This window comes from Danio aesculapii, chromosome 22, assembly GCF_903798145.1.
Source record: "Danio aesculapii chromosome 22, fDanAes4.1, whole genome shotgun sequence".
NCBI lineage: Eukaryota > Metazoa > Chordata > Actinopteri > Cypriniformes > Danionidae > Danio > Danio aesculapii.
Window position 1 is genome coordinate 573,851 of NC_079456.1, and position 23,246 is coordinate 597,096.

At 43.5% G+C, this 23,246-nt stretch overlaps 1 protein-coding gene across 1 annotated transcript in view; it reads left to right on the top strand.

Moving 5' to 3' along the window:
• Positions 1-22,480, top strand: part of celsr2 (cadherin, EGF LAG seven-pass G-type receptor 2) — a 61,531-nt gene extending 39,051 nt beyond the window's left edge. The window contains 22 exon segments of the mRNA XM_056448181.1: positions 14-127; positions 448-622; positions 918-1,059; positions 1,133-1,253; positions 2,453-2,636; positions 2,713-2,814; positions 3,164-3,258; positions 3,336-3,545; positions 3,951-4,134; positions 4,490-4,808; positions 5,406-5,573; positions 8,123-8,249; positions 9,880-10,080; positions 10,331-10,618; positions 12,240-12,322; positions 13,655-13,781; positions 16,895-17,005; positions 17,137-17,264; positions 17,947-18,023; positions 21,841-21,999; positions 22,076-22,192; positions 22,269-22,480. Coding sequence (XP_056304156.1) covers positions 14-127; positions 448-622; positions 918-1,059; positions 1,133-1,253; positions 2,453-2,636; positions 2,713-2,814; positions 3,164-3,258; positions 3,336-3,545; positions 3,951-4,134; positions 4,490-4,808; positions 5,406-5,573; positions 8,123-8,249; positions 9,880-10,080; positions 10,331-10,618; positions 12,240-12,322; positions 13,655-13,781; positions 16,895-17,005; positions 17,137-17,264; positions 17,947-18,023; positions 21,841-21,999; positions 22,076-22,192; positions 22,269-22,480 — 3,444 coding nt within the window.
• The last annotated feature ends 766 nt before the right edge of the window (positions 22,481-23,246 follow it).

The following is a 23,246-nucleotide window of genomic DNA, read 5'->3' on the forward strand; positions in this document are numbered from 1 at the left end:
GTGTGGTGTGCAGTCCTCTATGGAGCTGGACTCGAAGCTGAAGGGTGTAAAACTGAAGACTCTAAGCGTCGGCGGCGTCTCTGACAGCAGGAATCATGTGATTGGTGGATTCAGAGGATGCATTCAGGTCATTATTACACACACACACACACACACACACACACATACACACACACAGTTTTCAGCAATACATACATTTCATTTTGAATGTAAATTCATATTTAATAAGCTTGAATTTAAATCACCTTCTTTGTCAACAACATCTCTTCTCTGATTGGTGTTTACTGGCGTGAGGGCGGAGTCTCCACTAATAGCAAATCCACTAATAGCAAAACCACAACTATCCAATCAAATCCACAGAGGCAAAAGCAAGCCCCGCCCACTTTTATTCCACATCCAGAAGCAGTGACACAGCACATTAGAGTTTCACTTTCGCTTTCTCCGCAGGGCTTGCGTATTGGCGGCGACTCCTCGACTCCTGTGTTTCCCAGCATGCCTCAGGCTCGTTTGCTGAACGTGGAGTCAGGCTGCAGTCTGCCGAACACCTGCGGATCGAACCCATGTCCGGCTCACAGCGACTGCAGAGACGACTGGGACGCGCATACCTGCAGATGCCACACCGGTATTGCGATGTTCTTATTTTTATTAATGTTTACGCAATCTTGATGCATTTTTTGCTATTTTATTGTATTTTATATAGTAGTAGTTGAACTACAAATGGGTTTATTTTAAATATAAAAGCACTTCACTCGACATCTCTTATATTAGAATGTAAAAATCTATTAAATTTAAAAAACTGGTTTATTTATTGCAATATTATAACCGTATTACTTTAGAATAATTGTGTTTAAACATAAAGTAACGTACAATAATCTGGGAAAGCCTGATTTACGCGCATATCGTGTTGTTTTGAACAGGTTACTATGGCAACAGCTGTACTGACGCCTGCGCGCTGAACCCCTGCGAGCATCAATCAGCATGCAGCAGGAGGTCAAGCTCCGCCCACGGATACACCTGCAGTTGTCCTAGCAACTATTTCGGCCAGTACTGCGAAAAAAAGTATGGATTGTTTCGTTTTGTGCGCAGATGTGATGATGCTGTACTGACATAAGTGTTTGTGTGTGTGTGCCAGGACAGATTTGCCGTGTCCGCGTGGCTGGTGGGGCGAAAAGTCGTGTGGTCCATGTAACTGTGACACCGCTAAAGGATTCGACGCAGACTGTAACAAAACCAATGGAGCCTGTCGCTGCAAGGTAACCTGAAAAACGCTTGAATATGAAGTCATAAAAGTCTAATTAAAAACATGTGGACAATTTTATCTGTTTATTAATGGTTATATATTTTATCTACATGTAACGATTAACTGCGAACTGGTTCAAAATACGTTCAATTATATGATGATGAAAAATCAGGAGCCAGCTGTCTTTAGAAACGTTTATGTGGCGCTTTCTGTTCATTTTAATTCAGTTTTGTGATCATTCAAATTCGAAAAAAGAAACAGGCAGAAATATCCTAATAAAACGACTCCGTCGCTGTATAACGTCTTCAATCTCAGCTTATTCAAAAATCGTACAAAATCTTGATCATGAAAACGAAGTCGTAAGATATCGGCCATTGCTAAACAGCATATGCTGTTTTTAAATGTGCATGTTAGTATACGTTTTTTAAATTATTAAATATTAGTGCGTATTAAATATATTTATTATGTATATATGTGATGAACGCACACACACATAGAAGCAAAACTACACGAAACAGTTTTGTCACATAGATGTTTACATTTTTATGAAATATGCATCACATACACACCTATTTAATTCATTCATTCACTCAGTTTCTTTTCAGCTTAGTCTCTTTATTTATCAGGGGTCACCACAGGGGAATGAACCGCCAACTTATCCAGCATATGTTTTACACAGCGGATTCCCTTCCAGCTGTGACCCATCACTGGGAAACACCCATACACTCTTATTCACACACATACACTACGGACAATTTAGCCTACCCAATTCCCCTATAGCGCATGTGTTTGGACTGTGGGGGAAACCGAAGCACCCGGAGGAAACCCACACCAACACGGGGAGAACATGCAAACTCCACACAGAAACACCAACTGACCCAGTCAAGGCTCGAACCAGCGACCTTCTTGCTGTGAGGTGACCGCGCTACCCACTGCGCCACAGCACCGTCCACATCTATTTTAAAACTAGATATAGATAAACGTTTTGTCATGTATGCACGGATGTGTGTATTTATATATAAGTAATAAATACACACAGTACGCACACTTAAATTATGTCAAAACAAACGTTTATTTTGCGATTAAACGTGATTAATATTTTTAATAAATAATAGTTTTTTGTTTGGTTTGTTTTTTATGAAAAAAAATAGTGTAGTTACTCGTATTGTGATTGCTTCAGTAGTGTCTCTGAGTGTGTGTTTTCTCCATCAGGACAATCACTTCCGTCCGCCGTCGAGCGACGCGTGTGTGTTGTGTGATTGTTACGCGGTGGGTTCTCTGTCGCGTGTGTGTGATCGTGCCATGGGTCAGTGTCAGTGTAAGCCGGGTGTTATCGGGCGTCAGTGTGACCGCTGTGATAACCCCTTCGCTGAGGTCTCTTCCAGCGGCTGTGAAGGTCAGACTCTCGTTCATCAGACTTTCCTCTGTTTTTCCCAGAATGCCTCTGTTTGACGTGTGTTTTTGTGATTCAGTGATCTACGACAGCTGTCCTCAAGCTATCGAAGCCGGAATCTGGTGGCCGCGGACCAAGTTCGGTTTACCGGCCGCCGTCGCCTGTCCTAAAGGATCTTTCGGTGCGTAACTCCACAGCTAAAAACGAAAACACTATTGAAGCGTAAATCATTCTGTTAAATATTTATTTAGCTAATTTAATGAATGAACGGCGCAATGCAGTTGATTATAACAAACATTAATGTTTAAGTTTTTATATTTTTGTCAGCAACAAAATGAATATTACTAGAATGAACATTACTAGATGAATTAGAGCATTACTAGATGAACACATCTCTCATATTCAATGTTTTCATTTATATTACTAGCTTGACGACCTGTCAAGATGAAAAAGTAACATGATGTCACTAGCAAAAAATCTTCGCCGTTATTTTCGCTAGCGATATGAACTCTGGCGTTTGTGTTTTGCAGGAACTGCGATCCGTCACTGTGATGAACACAAGGGCTGGTTGTCGGCGAATCTCTTCAACTGCACGTCTGTGAGCTTCAGCAAACTGAAGACACTGGTGAGAGCGCCACCGCTGGCCACTGCTGGTACTGCGCCACCGCCGCTACATTCTCAGCTGTGTTTTTCTGTCCGCAGTCGGAGCGTTTGGTGCGAAACGCATCTCTGATGGACTCTGCTAACGTTCAGCAGACGGCGGCGCTGCTGTTTAACGCCACGAAGAACACGAAGGAGTTTTACGGCAGCGATGTGAAGATCGCATTTCACCTGCTACGCGCAATACTGCGACACGAGAGCCAGCAGCAGGGCTTCAATCTCACCGCCACACAGGACGTGCTCTTCAACGAGGTACACACCAGACTCTGTTAAATACAACTCTTTTTCTTTTGTACTTTTATCTATTTTTTTAATTTAAAGAAGAAAAGAAATTTTGAGAAATAGGAGGAAATGAAAATATCAGACAGAACTGTTGTGTGTGTGTGTATATATAGTCAAGCCCAAAAGACTAATATGTACTATAATTACATCATTCAGGCAATTCATGTAAATGAGAATAGATTTGTTAGGCTTCAACACTGGTGTTTTTCCGCTTTTCAAATGTTATGAATTGTGCTGAAATTGTGGTATTGAATATGTGCTGATAGTTTTGATGTTATTTATATAGACTCAGTGTTTTGCTCCTGTATTTAGCTGCTATTTTTAATGCAGCGTGTGAAATAAAGTGTGTGAATCCTGTCGTGTGATTGGCCGCAGCACCTGATGCACGTGGGCAGTGCCATCCTGAGGGCGGAGACACGCGGGCACTGGCAGACCATCCAGCAGACGGAGAGCGGCACCGACACACTGCTGCGCCAGTTCGAGGAGTACACACACACACTCGCACAGAACATGAGGAGGACATACCTCAACCCCTTCACCATCGTCACGCCCAGCATCGGTCAGAACACACACACACACACACACACATGTATTTCTGCATACACACACTATAATCTGCTGCTTTACTCCACTGAACTCAGAAACTCTTCAGCACAGGCCGGTCTAAAGGGTTAATGCTGCACACTGATGATGATCAACAGTATAAATGACAGATTTTACATCCTGATCCCAGCAGGGAAATCCAGCAGCAGTCTAGAGTGTGTGATTATAGCGCTGTCATGGCTTTGCAGTCAATAATTGTGATTATAATGGAAGTCAATAGGGGAAAAACAGCACCAACATCACCAAAGGGGAGTCAGTCTGAGCAGCACACAAGGGTTAATCTGTATTTTGTGTATGGTCTGCTCCTCCAGTGATCTCCATTGACCGTCTGGAGAAGATGAATTTCGCGGGGGCGAAGCTGCCACGCTATCAGTCTCTGCGCGGGCCACGCCCACAAGACCTGGAGACCGCTGTCACTCTGCCAGACTCCGTCTTCAGCCCCGCCCCCGAGGGCAAAGGTCATCGGCACCACAGTGAGCCAATCACAGAGCCCGGCAGAAACCACACGGCCAATCGGAAGAGGCGTCACCCGGACGAGCGGCAGCAGGACGCCATCGCTAGCATCATCATTTTCCACACGCTAGCGGCGCTGCTGCCGGAGAGATACGACACCGACAAGAGGAGCCTCAGGTGAGAACACACACATACACACACATACACACCCATACACTCGCTGTGCGCACGTCAAGATGAGGAGTAGATTTATGTGCAAAACTGTAATATTGCATAAAGCAACGTCTACATTCAGTCACAGGGAAGACAACCCTGCACAGATATCACTGAGAGAAGAGGAGTGTGCTGCACCTGTGGGATTCTCCACTGTGTGTTTGTTCTCCTCTAATAAATGAGCTGCGCCTCAGAAGACCAAATGCAATGAACGCGGTGGCTTCTGGAGGAGTGAGACGGGAGCGCAGACAGATGCTCAAGACAGTTCTGGAGGGAATAATAATACTGAAGCACTGTGATGACGGACTGATGGAGGACTGAGGCCTTTTACAATCAGCACAACAACATTTCACATCTGACACAATGGAGAGCTGGAAACCAACAATAATGATACAGAGACCCACACACACACATTTATATCTGTGAACGCATCTGTCAAACACTAAATCACATCACGCGGATACTGTGATGGTATATTGTACACTACTGATCTAACTCTCTCTCTCTCTCTCTCTCTCTCTCTCTCTCTCTCTCTCTCTCTCTCTCTCTCTGTGTGTTCAGGGTCCCCAAGCGGCCCGTCATCAACACTCCTGTGGTCAGCATAACTGTTCATGATAACGAGGAGCTGCTGCAGCACACTCTGGATAAACCAATCACAGTGCAGTTCCGGCTGGTGACCACCGAGGAGCGCTCTAAACCCATCTGTGTGTTCTGGAACCACTCAATAGTGTGAGTACAAGCCTTAAACTCCTGATCAACACCGCAGTCTTCATTAGACAAGATCACTGCATGCTTGAGAACCACTCAGAATACCCTAGCAACACCCTAGCAACCACAGGAAAAACTACCCAAGGATTGAGTAGAGCAAACGAGTAACCACTTAAGGCAGATTTAGACTTCTGTGTTGAGTGATCGGCGTGACCCACGGCTGCTGCCTTGCGTGTAGTCATGCACATACACTTCTGCATGCTGTGTGTGTCGCTCTGCAGTACCTCTCCTGAACACTAGCTGGCAGCAGGTGTTTCTGTTCCTCTGTGTCGAGTTTCTTCACTGGTGTTTTGTTTTTTCTGAACGCTTCCTTCAAACTCGCTCATTTTTAGGCGGGAACTGGCGGACGTGCATTAACTATAATCATAAGGTTTCCATCTGGAGCTCCTTCACGGGACTCCACACTTGTAAACACTCGCTCTGACGGGCTCGCGGCTCTCAGCACCACCCACACTCATCACCGGTACCAAACCAACCAATCACAGAGCTTGAGCATGTTGTTGTGATGTGTAGTTACACGTTTTTAGAGGTGCGCATCAGCGTTGGCCACGACGAGGGCTATGCGACCGCACGAAGGCTGCACCGGAGCATACACATGCGCTTGACACTTAGCAATAGGAATTAACTTAGCAATACTCTACTTTTGACTCTGTGCAAACTACCAAAACTTTAATTCTGAACACCCTAGCAACTTTGAAGCATCTTAGAAACACCTTAATAAGTACACAGACACAGGGGTGTAGCAACCAGGGGGGACGGGGGGATGCATCCCCCTCACTTTTAGAGACAGACCATTTAGTAACAGGTGCTTAATAATTATATGAACGTATGATCTCATACAGCCGTCCCCCCCACTTTTAAAATGTCCGCTACGGCCCTGACAGACACCTTAACAGCAACCTAGAATCACAAACAACACCTCAGCAACCACTTAGCAACACTCTAAAGCAAGTGTGGGCAAACTCGGTCCTGGAGAGCCGGTGTCCTGCACAGTTTAGCTCCGACTCTAATCAAACACACCTGATCAAGCTAATCAGTGTCATCAAGATCACTAGAAATCTAAAACAGGTGTGTTTGATTAGAGTGGAGCTAAACTGTGCAGGACACCGGCCCTCCAGGACTGAGTTTGCCCACCCCTGCTCTAAAGCAGCAGGTTTGACTTAACAAATATTTAAAACTTCTAAAGTATTCTAAACACCAAAGACAAGAAACCACTAGCAGGTGGCTCAGAGATACTGAGAACTAGAGGTGTAGTCCTAAAAAAAGGTGGGGTACTATTACCCACCCAATCCAAATTTTAAAAGTAGGCAAAGAAACGACGAATGTCAATGTTTCTTTGATTCATTAGCTTTCTATACACATATATATACATACTAAACATCAGTTACCTTATATATAAATACTAGCCTATACTCAAGTACATTTTTATCCATGTATTAAATAAAACTGCCACTTTTTAAATTCATAACGGCATAAATATAAACATATTAAAACGTAAAGGATAATTTACACTATCATTAATATTAATGATATATATAATCTCATCTTTAATTTCACTATCATTATATAAGTTATAATAAGAAATCATTTTTAATTTGATACATCACATGATGTTAGACTCTGATGTCACTCAGATATGGAGTATATTCACCAGTATACCAAGGGTATGATCCTCAGAAGTGGTAATACCCAAATAGCTCGTGGAAAAAAGTAGGCATACTGAGTATACGTGCGTATAGCAAGGACCACACCACTGCTGAGAACACCCTAACAACATCTTTAGCAATGCCACCATTTTCACTTAGAAAATTCTACCAATTGTTCACATATTATTGTGACCACCCTAGCAAATTTTTAGCATCGCCATAGTAACTACTCAGGCACGCTAACGACAGCCTGCGATTTATTAAGAACTCCCTAGCAACTACACGTTTTGTCATCTTAAAACTGTTTTTTCCTAATTCAGCGATGTTTTGTTCTAGAAAATGAATGAAAGTTGCGAAATTAAACAAATGCTTTATTTTTAAAAATAAGTTATCGATTCACATTACAAAAATTAGTATTGACGAAATATTAACAATAAAACAGTTACCAATGTTAACAAAACTTGTTAGCAAGCTAGTTTTATAGCACAAGTTAGCTAACAGCAACTTTTATTATTGTATAACGTTGAACTTTTCTTTCGGTTTTCGCTCACATGTTGCATTCGACAGTTCCAGTTGCAGTACATCAGATCATTCGGCAATGGTTGTGAATGAAAATAGACTCATTCAGCTGATCACACTGTGGGATCGATCTTAGAATTTAACTCAGACAAATTGAGCTCAAACAGAAATGTGTGTGAGGGGAAAAACAGCCTGTGAGTAAACTAGAGCTAGTGATGAAATGCTTTGTGTCTGGTGTGAACCCAATAAAAGAATCACTAAAATCACCCCGGTGTGTGTGTGTGTGTGTGTGTGTATGTGTTTGTGTGCATGTGCCTATGCATGTGTGTGCATGTGTGTGTCCAGGGCGGCTGGTCCGGGCGGCTGGTCCTCTAAGGGCTGTGAGGTGGTCTTCAGGAACAGCACACACATCAGCTGCCAGTGTTACCACATGACGAGCTTCGCTGTGCTCATGGACATCTCCCGCAGAGAGGTAACACACAACTCAACATCAACATAAACATACACAACTCAACATAGTCTAACTCAACCTGCTCATGACCAGGGGGTGTAAATCCCTCATGCTGCCCTCAGAGATTCAGAGCTGCCTGACAACTCTAGAGAAACACAAACCAGCCAATGTCTCATAGAGCTTCCCTTTTAATACCTGAGAGAGTTTACTAATATCATAGCAACTATGTAGCAACCAGGGGGAACACCCTAGTGAGGTCTACACCCACTCCAGGAGACTCCAGTCGGGGAGTGAGTGCCACTTTGTGGTACTATTGCTGAGAGGCTGTAAGTCACTTTCCAGAACCTTTTCGTTCACTGTTCCTCACTGGTGGAATGATCTTCCCATTCCCACACACACTGCAGACTCACTGGTATCCTTCAAACCACAACTAAAACCCTCCTCATCTCTTCAGAGATCACCTGAACCCCTGTGAACAAACCAAGAACCCCCTCGTCTCTCCCACCTCACCACATGACAACCCCAAAACATTATTAATTCTGAGTGTGAGTGGGCTAACACAGGTGAGTGGGCTTAACAAACCACCTGTAGAAAACACACTCTCTGACACTTTAACTGGTACTTGCACCAGTTTCTGCACCAGACACGTTCTTTCGGCAGCAGTAATGCGGTCGATGTACCGGTACGTTGTGGTAAATAAGGAGCTGAGCCTTGAGGCAAAGCTCTCAATTTACTGGTCAATCTATGCTCATACTCTCACCTATGGTCATGAGCTTTGGGTCATGACTGAAAGGACAAGATCTCGGATACAAGCGGACGAAATGAGTTTCCTCTGCAGGGAGGCAGGACACATAGATAGGGTGAGGAGCTCTGACACCCGGGAATAGCTCGGAGTAGAGCCGCTGCTCCTCCACATCGAGAGAAGTCAGCTGAGGTGGCTCGGGCATCTGTTTCAGATGCCTCCTGGATACCTACCTAGGGAGGTGTTCCAGGCATGTCTCACCGGGAGGAGGCCTGGGGAAGACCCAGGACACGCTTGAGGGACCATGTCTTAAGGCTGGCCTGGGAATCCCTCAGGATCCCCCCCAGAGGAGCTGAAAGAAGTGTCTGGGGAGAGGAAAGGCTGAGGTTCTCTCCTGAAACTGCTGCACTCCGCTACCTGGCCCCGGAAAAGCGGTAGAAACTGAATGAATGAATGAACTCTGTCAAATCATTTTATAAGAGCGTTATTAATATTTGAGGACATTTTAATGACAGATTCAGTTTGTAGCTCTGTAGCTGAAGTCCAATATTAATGATGCTGTTCTAATCCACACATATTCATAATGGCTTCATGTTTAGAACAGGTTATGTTGTCTTGCTAATGTCAAGGTGTCATAACGAAGACACAAAAAGGCTTGTGACGCATTCGTTTATGTCATGTTGTCATCATATACAATGTCATCTTAGCATTTAAAATCTCTAAACTGAGCAACATGAGACTTAATAACAGGTGTCATAAGCATGCATATAATCTTATTCCCTCTCATTGTATGTTATGTCATGATTATAAAGGTTTAATGAGGCCTCTTCAAGTGAAGTGTTGCCCTATACTGCACCACTCATGATCATCAGTAGTGTTAATGGATGTTTTCTTCTGTGTGTCCTGGAGAACGGAGAGATCCTGCCGGTGAAGCTGGTGACATGGAGTTCGGTGGGAGCGACGCTGTTCTTCCTCCTCCTCACCATCGTCTTCCTCTCCTGCCTGCGCGCCGCGAACAGCAACAAGACCAGCATCGCCAAAAACGGCTCCTCGGCGCTCCTCATCGCTCTCCTCGTCTTCATCCTGGGCATCAGTCAGGCCGACAACCCGGTAACACACTCTAATGTAGCGCCAGCATGTGTGTGTGCTGTGTTCATACACCTATATTCCCAACAGTGCAGCAACCTCCACTTCTCTCAGTGACGTCTGTGCACGCTGAGCAGGAGCTGATGTTCTCTGTGGATATATGTACACGCTGCCTCATTCTCTATATGTTTAATGTGATATTCCAGTCTTGTGCATACATCTAATTCACACCTGTGAATGTAAACACAGCTCATGTGTGTGTGTCTTCCTGCAGTTCGTGTGTACGCTGATGGCCATCCTGCTGCACTTCTTCTGGCTCTGCGTGTTCTCCTGGCTCTTCCTGGAGGGTCTGCATGTGTACCGGATGCTGAGCGAGCTGCGCGACATCAACTACGGCCCCATGCGGTTCTACTACCTGATTGGCTGGGGGGTCCCAGCCTTTATCACAGGGCTGGCGGTGGGACTGGATCCAGAGGGTTACGGGAACCCGGACTTCTGCTGGCTCTCGCTCTACGACACCCTCATCTGGAGCTTTGCGGGACCCATCGCGTTTGTGGTGTCCGTGAGTATTTACCTCAGTCTGCACTCAGGATACCAGTAGATATTTCACACATTTCAGTTCCAATGTTGACCTGTAGGCGGCAGTGCTGAAAGCATGAACACTACCTGACAAAAGTCTTGTGGTCTATCCAAGGAACACAGATAATAACTGGACTTCTAGTTGATGATCTGGTATCAGAAGTGTCTTATATGAAAGGTAAAGGCCTCTAGATGAGGCTTATTTGAGCACAATATAATCTGATCATGTCTTGATGTTGACTGATTTGATTAGGACAGTAAGGTCTGACTCTGCTTAGACTAAAGTCTGCTCACTGAACCTTCAATAATGTCCAGTATAGAATATGTGCTCATGCTGCAGTGGAAACAGAATGAATATTGTGTCTGACTCCATCATGAGCTTGGAGGACTGCATCCATACATCTCTGACATGACTCAAATCACTGATTAATAAAGTCATCTGGAATGGTGAAGAAAGCCTTCTTGCAGGACTCCCAGAGTTCATCAAGAGTCTTTGTGTTCATCTTCAACGCCTCCTCCTTCATCTTACCCCAGACGTGCTCAATAATGTTCATGTCTGGTGACTGGGCTGGCCAATCCTGGAGCAGCTTGACCTTCTTTGCTTTTAGGAGCTTTGATGTGGAGGCTGAAGTATGAGAAGGAGCGCTATCCTGCTGGAGAATTGTCCCTCTCCTGTGGTTTGTAATGTAATGGGCAGCACAAATGTCTTGATACCTCAGGCTGTTGATGTTGATCATCCACTCTGCAGATCTCTCGCACGCCCCCATACTGAATGGAACCCCAAACCATGATTTCTCCTTTACCAGACTTGACTGATTTCTGTGAGAATCTTGGCTCATGTGGGTTCCAGTAGGTCTTCTGCAGTATTAGTGATGATTAATGCAGATCAACAGATGATTCAGCAGAGAAATCCACCTTCTGACACTTTTACACATCATCAACTAGAAGACGAGTTATTATCTGCTGCTCTTAAACAGTTGAAACTCTATAAGTAAATTAGTAGAAGTGAAAGTGGTGTTATTTTGAATATGCAACAGATGATGAAGATGATTGAACTGACTTTATGTACCTGTATGCAAGCGTTGCTGTAAATCACGAGCATTTTCTTGACTGCTAGAATAAGACTTTATAATAAAGCAACTTTCATTATGTAGGTGAGCTGATCTAACAATGACGACTTATTATGCTACTATGCTCAAATAGGTGTGTAACGAAGCTGCACAATTATTATTAAAATATCAGGATCTCAATTCAAACACACAACGTAATTTATAAATGATCGTGATTTGCGTATTACATTGTTTAACCAGTAGGTGGCGACAACCTGCCATCAAAAATGATCCACTGAATAGTTCTTCAGACACACAGGCATTAATATATGTTTTGAAATGTTTTTATAATCATTTTTAAAATACTTGACTAGAAAATTCTACTTTTAAGGCTGCTTGTTTGTCGCCTGTGGTGTTGATTTAGTATCGATATCATGCTATTACATTCTAGTGTTGTATTAAATGCAAAGTTAGGCTATCGAGTCATCGTTAGTCTGCACACTTCTGGAGGAGAGTGTGTGTGTGTGTGTCAATGTGTGTGTGTTTCTCTCTCAGATGAACGTGTTCCTGTACATCATGGCATCGAGAGCGTCGTGTTCACTCCGACAGAAGAGCTGCGAGAAGAGAGACGTGCCGGCGTGAGTCCCGTTCACACTCAACACACAACTCTGTGCTTATCAGGACTGGGGGAACACACACACGCACTGGGAATCCAGAAATAGCTCTGAGATTTTCTGAATGCACTGAAAATGTCTCTTGAATAGATTCTGAGTTTAGTTTTTGCCAGCAGATGGCGCTGTGTGCTTTACAAACGCTAGTTAAGGATTTAACGAAAACGTTTAAGCGAATGACAAGTGCTGTTTACATTAATCCATAGAGTAACTCACCACGGAGGAGATGTACTACTGTTTGCAGCATGTGCATGAGGATCGCAGCTTTAGCTGAATACTGATCGTGATGTTTGCTGTATCTGAAATCGCCCTCTATACCCTCATTCACTACTCCCTACAGCAGGCCACTCACATAGTCCCCTTAAAGGAGTGAGTGACATGAGTGAGGTGACCTCAAACACATTTGGTTTGTGTTTGGCTAGTTGATAAGTCCCTCAGACGGATTCGGTTTTACACTCCTCGCTCAGACACTGTGACTATTAACACTTATGGAGTTGTCTATCAGTAATGAAACTCATGTGTAATGTAAACGTCACTGTAATTTAATAGTATTTTATTTTTAAACTGCATACCAATAGGCTGGCGCTGTAGATGCCCTCTTGTGGCCAGATGTGGAAATTCATATGGTGTGCTTGAACTCGCATGGTGGGTTATGGGTGTTTAGTACACTATTAAGTGTATAGGGGGCAATTTTGACCACAGCCCTTGATTTAATTTCAGTTATTCATTCACTCATTTTCCTTCAGCTTAGTCCTTTATTTATCAGGGGTCGCCACAGCGGAATGAACCGCCAACTATTCCAGCATGTGTGTTACACAGCGGATGCCCTTTCCAGCTGCAACCCAGTACTGGGAAACACCCATACACACTCATTCATACACACACACTCATACACTACGGCCAGTGTAGTTGATCAGTTCCCCTATAGCGCATGTGTTTGGACTGTGGGGGAAACCGGAGCACCCGGAGGAAACTAACACGGGGAGAACATGCAAACTCCACACAGAAACGCTAACCGACCCAGCCGAGGCTCAAACCAGCGATCTTCTTGCTGTGAGACGACAGTGCTAACCACTGAGCCACTGTGCCACCCTTAATTTCAATGAATCGTTTATAAAATGTTACAGACTAGTCTAGAGCGCCATCTGCTGTAAAAACTATGCCCAGCAATTGATTCCAGAGCGATTGGCTATGCATTCAGCAACTGAAGAATCAATCCATGAAGCACAATAGATTTATCATCCTAGCCTTTGAGTTTATGGTGTGTGTTTGTTAAATCGTGTGTGTGTGTGTGTGCAGGGCAGGTCTGCGGGCGGCGTGTACGGTGTTGTTCCTGGTGACGGTGACGTGTCTCCTGGCGCTGCTGTCGGTCAACAGTGACATCATTCTGTTCCACTATTTGTTTGCAGGATTCAGCTGCGTTCAGGTACCAGATGAAAAAAAGCTTGAAGCTGCTTAGCAACCATAAATCCATGTCATAGCAACCACTACCAGTTGCTCAAAAACCACTCAGAACACCAAATCATCAGCATGCGGTACAAATGATGTAGAATGTGTGACATGTGGCCTGTGAAAGTGCGAAATCCACCTCAGTTGCATTCATCAGGCAAACAAGTTCAATTAATTAACCTTAAACACAAGTTTGGCATGTAGTGAAAAACCTCCTGTGAGTAAACGAGAGAGAGTGATGTGGTTTGCTGTAAATCCAGTCTAACACTTGCTTCGCAACCACAATATAATGGCTGTTTCTCAATACCAAGTAGGCAAAGTTCGGTCTTGCATCCTTGGAAGTTCAGACTTGCCATGTTCGCACTTGGAAGAACGACTCCCGTGGACACAAGTCAGGTATTCTTCAAATGGAACGGCAGCGTACTTTATAACGTCACTTACCTCAGCATGGATTCATCGGTTTCACTGTATGTTAGCATTAAAATGTTTTAATTATATAAAATACGACCTTATAATTAATGTTATATTGATATTATGAATATTTTTGATTTGAGAAAATATAAACATAACCATAAATGTGGAGTGAAATGGGTTATTACGCACAGACTCGTGTCTTTATCAGATTTAATAAACTACAATGAACATTATACAAGTATACGGCGTAAACAATAGGAAATAAAGATAACGTTAAACAGTTTGGCGAACAAAGACAAACAGCGTACAACATGTTAAATAAAGACGATTATAAAATGTGACAAAATAATCCACCTGAGATATAAACAACCAAAAACTGTCCGTTATATATACACAAGATGGATTAAATATCATGTTTAACTACAATGGAGAGATGAGATCCAGCGGTATATCTGAGATAGACTGGCCGATTAAAGGTGCTCTCGGCGGGGAGGTGATGACGAAGCTCCCGCTGACAGCCTGGAGGTCAGAGTCGGCAAGCCGGTTTTCTCCTCCACCATTAGCTTTCGCTGGTTGGGCTGCAGTGCATTCTGGGATACCTGTGCTTCACAAGTGTGCAGAAGTCACCTATAGATGCGTCCTCAACTAAAGAGGCGGAGCAAGTAAACATCTGAGAGCCTTATCTGTACTTGGCAAGATGTGAACTGTGAATTGGAAGAGCACTTCGGCGATGGAGGAAATTACAAAGCATTGCAGTGTTTGGGGGATCTGAGTTTGTCTCCAGTAATTATCCATTCGTTTATATTATTTTCGGCTTAGTCCCTTTATTCATCAGGGGTCGCCACAGCGGAATGAACCGACAACTATTCCAGCATATGTGTTATACAGCGGATGCCCTTCCAGCCAAAACCCAGTACTAGGAAACATCCATACACACCCATAGCGCATGTGTTTGGACTGTGGGGGAAACCAGAGCACCAGGAGGAAACCCACACCAACACGGGGAGAACATGCAAACTCAACACAGAAACACCAACTGACCCAGCCGGAACTCAAACCAGCGACCTTCTTGCTGTGAGGCCACAGTGCTGACCACTGAGCCACCGTGCCGCCCTGTTAAATCCACATGAACAAAAAGATAAACAATAGTATTTTCAGTCCACACATTAATATCAGATATATTACATTTAGCTGAAGACAAATGGACAAAGCAAATGTTGGATTAGGTTTTTCAATTCAATTTAAATGACACTTTTTAACCCAGCTTGTCCATATTTGACCCAGTGTTGAGTTTTCTAGACTGCCCCTAAACGTCATCGCTCTTGTGTTGTAAGTGTTGTAAATCATATTTTAGCATTAAATTGATAAACAGACGTCACCCTAAACCACGCTGGGCTGTTGTAACCCAACACTGAGTCAAATATGGACAAAGCAAATGTTTTTTTAACCTTTAACCGTTTTAAAGACAGTCGAGTTTGTCCAGCACTGGGTTGAAACAACCCAGCTTTTTCTAGATTGCACCTAAATCTCATCGCTTGATATATTTGCATTACAATGGATTAATCAAATGTTGGGTCAATTTTTGACTCCTTTTAAACCAATAGTTATGTTTGTCCATATCTGACCCAGCATTTGGGTTACAACAACCAAACATTTTTAGAGTGTAACTTGCATATAAATATGATAATTTCATTAAATTCATTCAGCTTAGTCCCTTTATTCATCAGGGGTTGCCACTGCGGAATGAACCGCCAACTATTCCAGCATATGTTTTCACACAGCGGATGCCCTTCCAGCTGCAACCCAGTACTAGGAAACACCCATACACTCTCATTCACACACACACTCATACACTACGGCCAGTTTAGTTGATCAGTTCCCCTATAGCGCATGTGTTTGGACTGTGGGGGAAACCGGAGCACCCGGAGGAAACCCACACCAACACGGGGAGAACATGCAAACTCCACACAGAAACACACACTGACCCAGCCGAGGCTTGAACCAGCGACCTTCTTGCTGTGAGGTCACAGTGCAGAGGGGGTTGTTGGGGGCTTGAGCATCTGCCCGTTTTCCTCTTGGACAGGAAGTGCCCCCTCAAAATGAAAGTGCCCCTATTCCCAACATTCCCAAGCTGCGCACCTCCATTGGAAGTAGAGAACTTGCACATGGAGAAGACACGATATGTGACGGCCGCCATCATTTGGGCTCTCCAGCAGGTGATGATCCCACACAGTCATGCTGGATTCACCTGATGTGTTGACTAATGGGTTGTGGATCCATTTATTGGCAGTTCGGGGGTCCTTCACTGGGCCTTTTCCCCTGTTTCTGTTCTGTTTCTTGCTCATCTTGCTGCTTTTGGGTTAATTTTGGCGCTCATGTGAGTGAGATGTAACCGAGTGAATACACTCATCTTTCAAAATAAACGATCTTTCAGACTCAGAGAAGAAAGAAAACAGAAATAATTCAGGATTTCTTGTGCAGCCCGATCCACGGACTGGTACCACTGACTCAGAACACCTTAGCAACTACCCTGGTGTTGGCCTGCAGGTCCTAATGTGTGTGTGTGTGTGTGTGTGTGTGTGTGTGTGTGTGTGTGTGTGTGTGTGTGTGTGTGTGTGTGTGTGTGTGTGTGTGTGTGTGTGTGTGTGTGTGTGTGTGTGTGTGTGTGTGTTTCAGGGTGTGTTTATCTTCTTCCTCCGCGTGGTGTTTAATCAGGAAGCTCGAGATGCCATGCGCTACTGCTGCAGCGGGAAACGGCCAGATCACATGATCAAATCCAAACCCTCTGTGAGTCTCGCGCATGCTAACACACAACGGCACACTACTGTATCTGTTATTTATTATTGTGTTGTTGTACACACACACACAAACACACACAGATGTGAATGATGTGTTGTGTTGTTGTTGTTGTGTGTCAGGCGTTCGTCTGCAGCAGTGATTATGTGGACGGTGGTCTGTATCATCTGCCCTTCACTGAGTCCAGTGTGTCTCTGAACGGCACACAGAGCAGCAAAACACACCAGAACTACATGCCCTTCAGCCTGCGGTACACACACACACACTTTCACACATACACACACAAACACATTCGCATACACTGACACACTTATAGAGACGCACTCTTGCACACACACATTTATAGAGACACACATTCACACACACACATATTCACATACGATTACAGACACACACTCCTACACACACACACATTTATAGAGACACACATTCACACACACACATATTCACATACGATTACAGACACACACTCCTACACACACACACTTATAGAGACACACTCATATGCTTTTAAAGACACACACATTCTCCCACACACAATTTCTCTCACTCACTCACACACACACGCACACACTTATAGAGACACAAAGTCACACACACACACATTCCCATACACTCACAGACACATACATGCACTTATAGAAACTCTCACACACTCTGACACATGCACTCTCTCTCTCTCGCTCTCACGCACACACTTATAGAGACACACATATTAACATACACACACTTACATACTTATAAAGACACACACCTTTTCAAACACACACACTCATTCTTACACACACTCATATCATTGTGTGTAATGTATAAAAGTGAATTACAGAACACACTGACAGAAGGACTGAAGATAAGTGTGTGTGTGTGTGTGCGTGTGTGTGTGTGTGCGTGCGTGTGTGTGTGTGTGTGTGTGTGTGTGTGTGTTATTTCAGAGGAGACGACATGAACAGCAGCCACCTGAGTCTGAGTGAACACAACACACTGTTCAAAGACAAAGAGCAGATGGATGGTAAAAACACAAACACACACACACACACGCACACACACACACACACACACACACTGTACAGACTGTATATTCTCTTAACTCAACCCTCACAACACACACTCTGCACTTTCACACCTCATTTAAATGTGATTACAGTCGAGTCGACTTCGACTAGGTAGTGATGCCGTCAAGAAAACACCAGATTAAATGATCAGCATCATGAGGCTCCTAAAGGTTTTCTAAGGTTATTAAAGGAGAAACAGTCCAGTCCAGACAGAAACACTGATGTCTGGAGTCAGTGGTGGGCAAAGCGACGCTTCATGAAACACTGAAACAGTCGAGGCAGATGTGTCGAAGCTTCGAAACGTTTGTAAGCCCACTCTACAGTGACACCGAGTGGTCATTTTTATGTATTGCTCTGGAACAGCGTCAGCAAAGAAACAGTTCAGTAAATTGAGCTATTGAACCCCACTGAGGAGAGTTGAAGCTTCAAGTGATTTAGTGAAGCGGTGAGAGTTCCTGACTAGCATGTGGAGATCATGGGTTTGAACCCACGGTGATGCAGCTGTACGTGTTTTAACATTGGTCTGACATCCGAATGAACCCTTTGTGAATAAATATGTCTTGTTTCAGTCATAAAACACTGTTGTTGCTAGACCAGATACGGTTGTGGCCGGAAGTTAACAGGAAGTATTTATATTATTCAATAAATTTATTAACGTCTACCCCAACCCTAAACCCAACCGTCACAGTACTGTAAAAATAGCTATTGTTTTACAGTGTAACAAAAATGATGCTATATTGAAGGCGTATCTAGACCTATTTAGACTACACCATAAATCAGTAACATTATTATATACATATATACATCAAATCATCATTTCAGCGTATTTGTACAAGTCGGGATTTAAACCGAAAAGCCATTAGCAGCACTGTAACTATGTGCACACGCACGGTCCATTAGGCTATATGAGACAGAGTTATATTCTGACCCTGTCAGTCCAATGATACGCTTCTCGAAACGCTTACGAAATGATCAATGCTTTAAATAGCTTTAGTCACATGACCTGTGTGTTTCAAATCACCTTAATCACGTGATCTGTGTGTTTTGACCTACCTTAGTCACATGACCAGTGTGTTTCGAATCACCTTAATCACGTGACCTGTGTGTTTTGACTCACCTTAGTCACGTGACCTGTGTGTTTCGAATCACCTTAGTCACGTGACCTGTGTGTTTTGACTCACCTTAGTCACGTGACCTGTGTGTTTCGAATCACCTTAGTCACGTGACCTGTGTGTTTCGAATCACCTTAGTCACATGACCAGTGTGTTTTGACTCCCCTTAGTCACGTGACCTGTGTGTTTCGAATCACCTTAGTCACGTGACCTGTGTGTTTTGACTCCCCTTAGTCACGTGACCTGTGTTTCGAATCACCTTAATCACGTGATCTGTGTGTTTTGACTCACCTTAGTCACGTGACCTGTGTGTTTCGAATCACCTTAATCACGTGACCTGTGTGTTTTGAATCACCTTAATCACGTGACCTGTGTGTTTTGACTCACCTTAATCACGTGACCTGTGTGTTTTGACTCACCTTAGTCACGTGACCTGTGTGTTTTGACTCACCTTAGTCACATGACCTGTGTTTTGAATCACCTTAATCACGTGACCTGTGTGTTTTGACTCACCTTAGTCACCTGACCTGTGTGTTTCGAATCACCTTAGTCACATGACCTGTGTGTTTTCGAATCACCTTAGTCACATGATCTGTGTGTTTTGACTCACCTTAGTCACGTGACCTGTGTGTTTTGACTCACCTTAGTCACGTGACCTGTGTGTTTTGACTCACCTTAGTCACGTGACCTGTGTGTTTTGACTCACCTTAGTCACGTGACCTGTGTGTTTTGACTCACCTTAGTCACGTGACCTGTGTGTTTTGACTCACCTTAGTCACGTGACCTGTGTGTTTCGAATCACCTTAGTCACATGACCAGTGTGTTTCGAATCACCTTAATCACGTGACCTGTGTGTTTTGACTCACCTTAGTCACGTGACCTGTGTGTTTTGACTCACCTTAATCACGTGACCTGTGTGTTTTGACTCACCTTAGTCACGTGACCTGTGTGTTTTGACTCACCTTAGTCACGTGACCTGTGTTTTGAATCACCTTAATCACGTGACCTGTGTGTTTTGACTCACCTTAGTCACCTGACCTGTGTGTTTTGACTCACCTTAGTCACCTGACCTGTGTGTTTCGAATCACCTTAGTCACATGACCTGTGTGTTTTCGAATCACCTTAGTCACATGATCTGTGTGTTTTGACTCACCTTAGTCACGTGACCTGTGTGTTTTGACTCACCTTAGTCACGTGACCTGTGTGTTTTGACTCACCTTAGTCACGTGACCTGTGTGTTTTGACTCACCTTAGTCACGTGACCTGTGTGTTTTGACTCACCTTAGTCACGTGACCTGTGTGTTTTGACTCACCTTAGTCACGTGACCTGTGTGTTTTGACTCACCTTAGTCACGTGACCTGTGTGTTTTGACTCACCTTAGTCACGTGACCTGTGTGTTTTGACTCACCTTAGTCACGTGACCTGTGTGTTTTGACTCACCTTAGTCACCTGACCTGTGTGTTTTGACTCACCTTAGTCACCTGACCTGTGTGTTTTGACTCACCTTAGTCACCTGACCTGTGTTTTGACTCACCTTAGTCACATGACCTGTGTGTTTCGAATCACCTTAGTCACATGACCTGTGTGTTTCGAATCACCTTAGTCACATGACCTGTGTTTTGACTCACCTTAGTCACCTGACCTGTGTGTTTCGAATCACCTTAGTCACATGACCTGTGTGTTTTCGAATCACCTTAGTCACATGACCTGTGTGTTTTGACTCACCTTAGTCATGTGACCTGTGTGTTTTGACTCACCTTATTCACGTGACCTGTGTGTTTTGACTTACCTTAGTCACGTGACCTGTGTGTTTCGAATCACCTTAGTCACATGACCAGTGTGTTTCGAATCACCTTAGTCACCTGACCTGTGTGTTTTGACTCACCTTAGTCACGTGACCTGTGTGTTTTGACTCACCTTAGTCACGTGACCTGTGTGTTTCGAATCACCTTAATCACGTGACCTGTGTGTTTTGACTCACCTTAGTCACGTGACCTGTGTGTTTCAAATCACCTTAATCACGTGACCTGTGTGTTTTGACTCACCTTAGTCACGTGACCTGTGTGTTTTGAATCACCTTAATCACGTGACCTGTGTGTTTTGACTCACCTTAGTCACGTGACCTGTGTGTTTCGAATCACCTTAGTCACGTGATCTGTGTGTTTTGACTCACCTTAGTCTCGTGACCTGTGTGTTTTGACTCACCTTAGTCACGTGACCTGTGTGTTTTGACTCACCTTAGTCACGTGACCTGTGTGTTTTGACTCACCTTAGTCACGTGACCTGTGTGTTTCGAATCACCTTAGTCACATGACCTGTGTGTTTTCGAATCACCTTAGTCACATGACCTGTGGTTTTCGAAACACCTTAGTCACATGACCTGTGTGTTTTCGAATCACCTTAGTCAGGTGACCTGTGGTTTTCGAAACACCTTAGTCAGGTGACCTGTCGTTTGTCTCCTCCCTTTTTTGCTGATCCAAGAAAATGGTCCGGTCCGTGGTTCAAAAACCCTGTGAACACTACTAATTCATTCCTTTTGGTCTTGGTCTTCTGAGGCGCAGCAACAAACACCAACAGTGCAGAGATATCTGTGCAGGTTTTCTTCTCTTGTGCTTCTCATTGGATGAAAACTCTGCTTTATTGACTAATGTTTGACTGTAGATCAAGACTCAGACTCGGACAGTGATCTCTCGGAGCTGGAGGACGATCAGAGCGGCTCGTATGCATCCACACACTCCTCCGACAGTGAAGAAGAAGAGGGAGCCTTTCAGGAGGAATGCTGGGAGAATCTGGCAACCAGCGGCTCCGGCAAACCTCACGGTACGACCGCACTGACTGCGCTGACTGAGCGGGAGTGTGTTAGTGTGTGTTTAATGTGTGTGTGTGTGTCCGTCAGGTGTGTGTGAGAGTGAGACCGGAGCCACAGATGAGACTGTGGACAAAGCAGAGAATCCTGGGACGGAGAACCTGCTGCTGCTGCTGCCCAGTCTGCCACACACACAACCACACAAAGGTCTGAACTGCAGAAATGTTCTGTACTTCTGTCCACTAGTTACTGATGAGGTGTGTAATGCTGCGTGACTCTGCAGGAATCCTGAAGAAGAAGCAGCTGTCGCCGATCGCCGAAAGAAACGCCATCAACCGCATTCACAACCAGTTGTCAGGAGACTCCGCCTCCTCACGAGGCCCCTCCTCCAATGAGGACAGAAGGGGGTGCGGAGTGAGGAGGAGTCATGTGAACGGGGCGTCGGTGAGCGGACCAATGAAAACACTCGACAACGACTCGTCTGAATCTGAGTGAGTGACGCTGTGATTTGCGCTCTAATAGCCAATATATAGTATATATGCACAATTTTATTTAATGGTAATTTTATACCATTTTTATTTTCATCGTAATGTAGCTATATTCTCCCCCTTATTATTAATCAAATTTTGTGTCTATAATACATATGCACAATTCTATTTAATATTAATATTATACTTTTTTATCTTCAATGCAAAATGTAGCTATATTCTCCCATTGTATTAAATAAAATTGTGCAAATATATTATATACGCACAGTTTTATTTAATAATATTTCTCCCCTCATTATTAAAAAAATGTATGTATATAATATATAATCACAATTTTATTTAATTTTAATTTTTATAATTTTTTTATCGCAAAATGAAGCTATATTCCACCATATTGTTAAATAAAATTGTGCGTAAGTATTATATACGCACAATTTTATTTAACAATATTCTCCCCCTTAATATTAAAAAATTGTGCATATATAATATATATATATATTTATAAATATATATATATATATATGCACAATGTTTTTAATAATAGTTTTATAACATTTTATCTTTATTTTCATCGTAAAATGAAGCTATATTCTCCCATATAATTAAATAAAATTTAATTATTTATGTAAAATCATACTTAATAATATTCTGTCATTAATAATAACATTTTGTATATATAATATATAAGCACAATTCTATTTAATATTAATACTGTACAATTGTATTTTCATTGCAAAATGTAGCTATATTCTCCCATATTATTATATAAAATT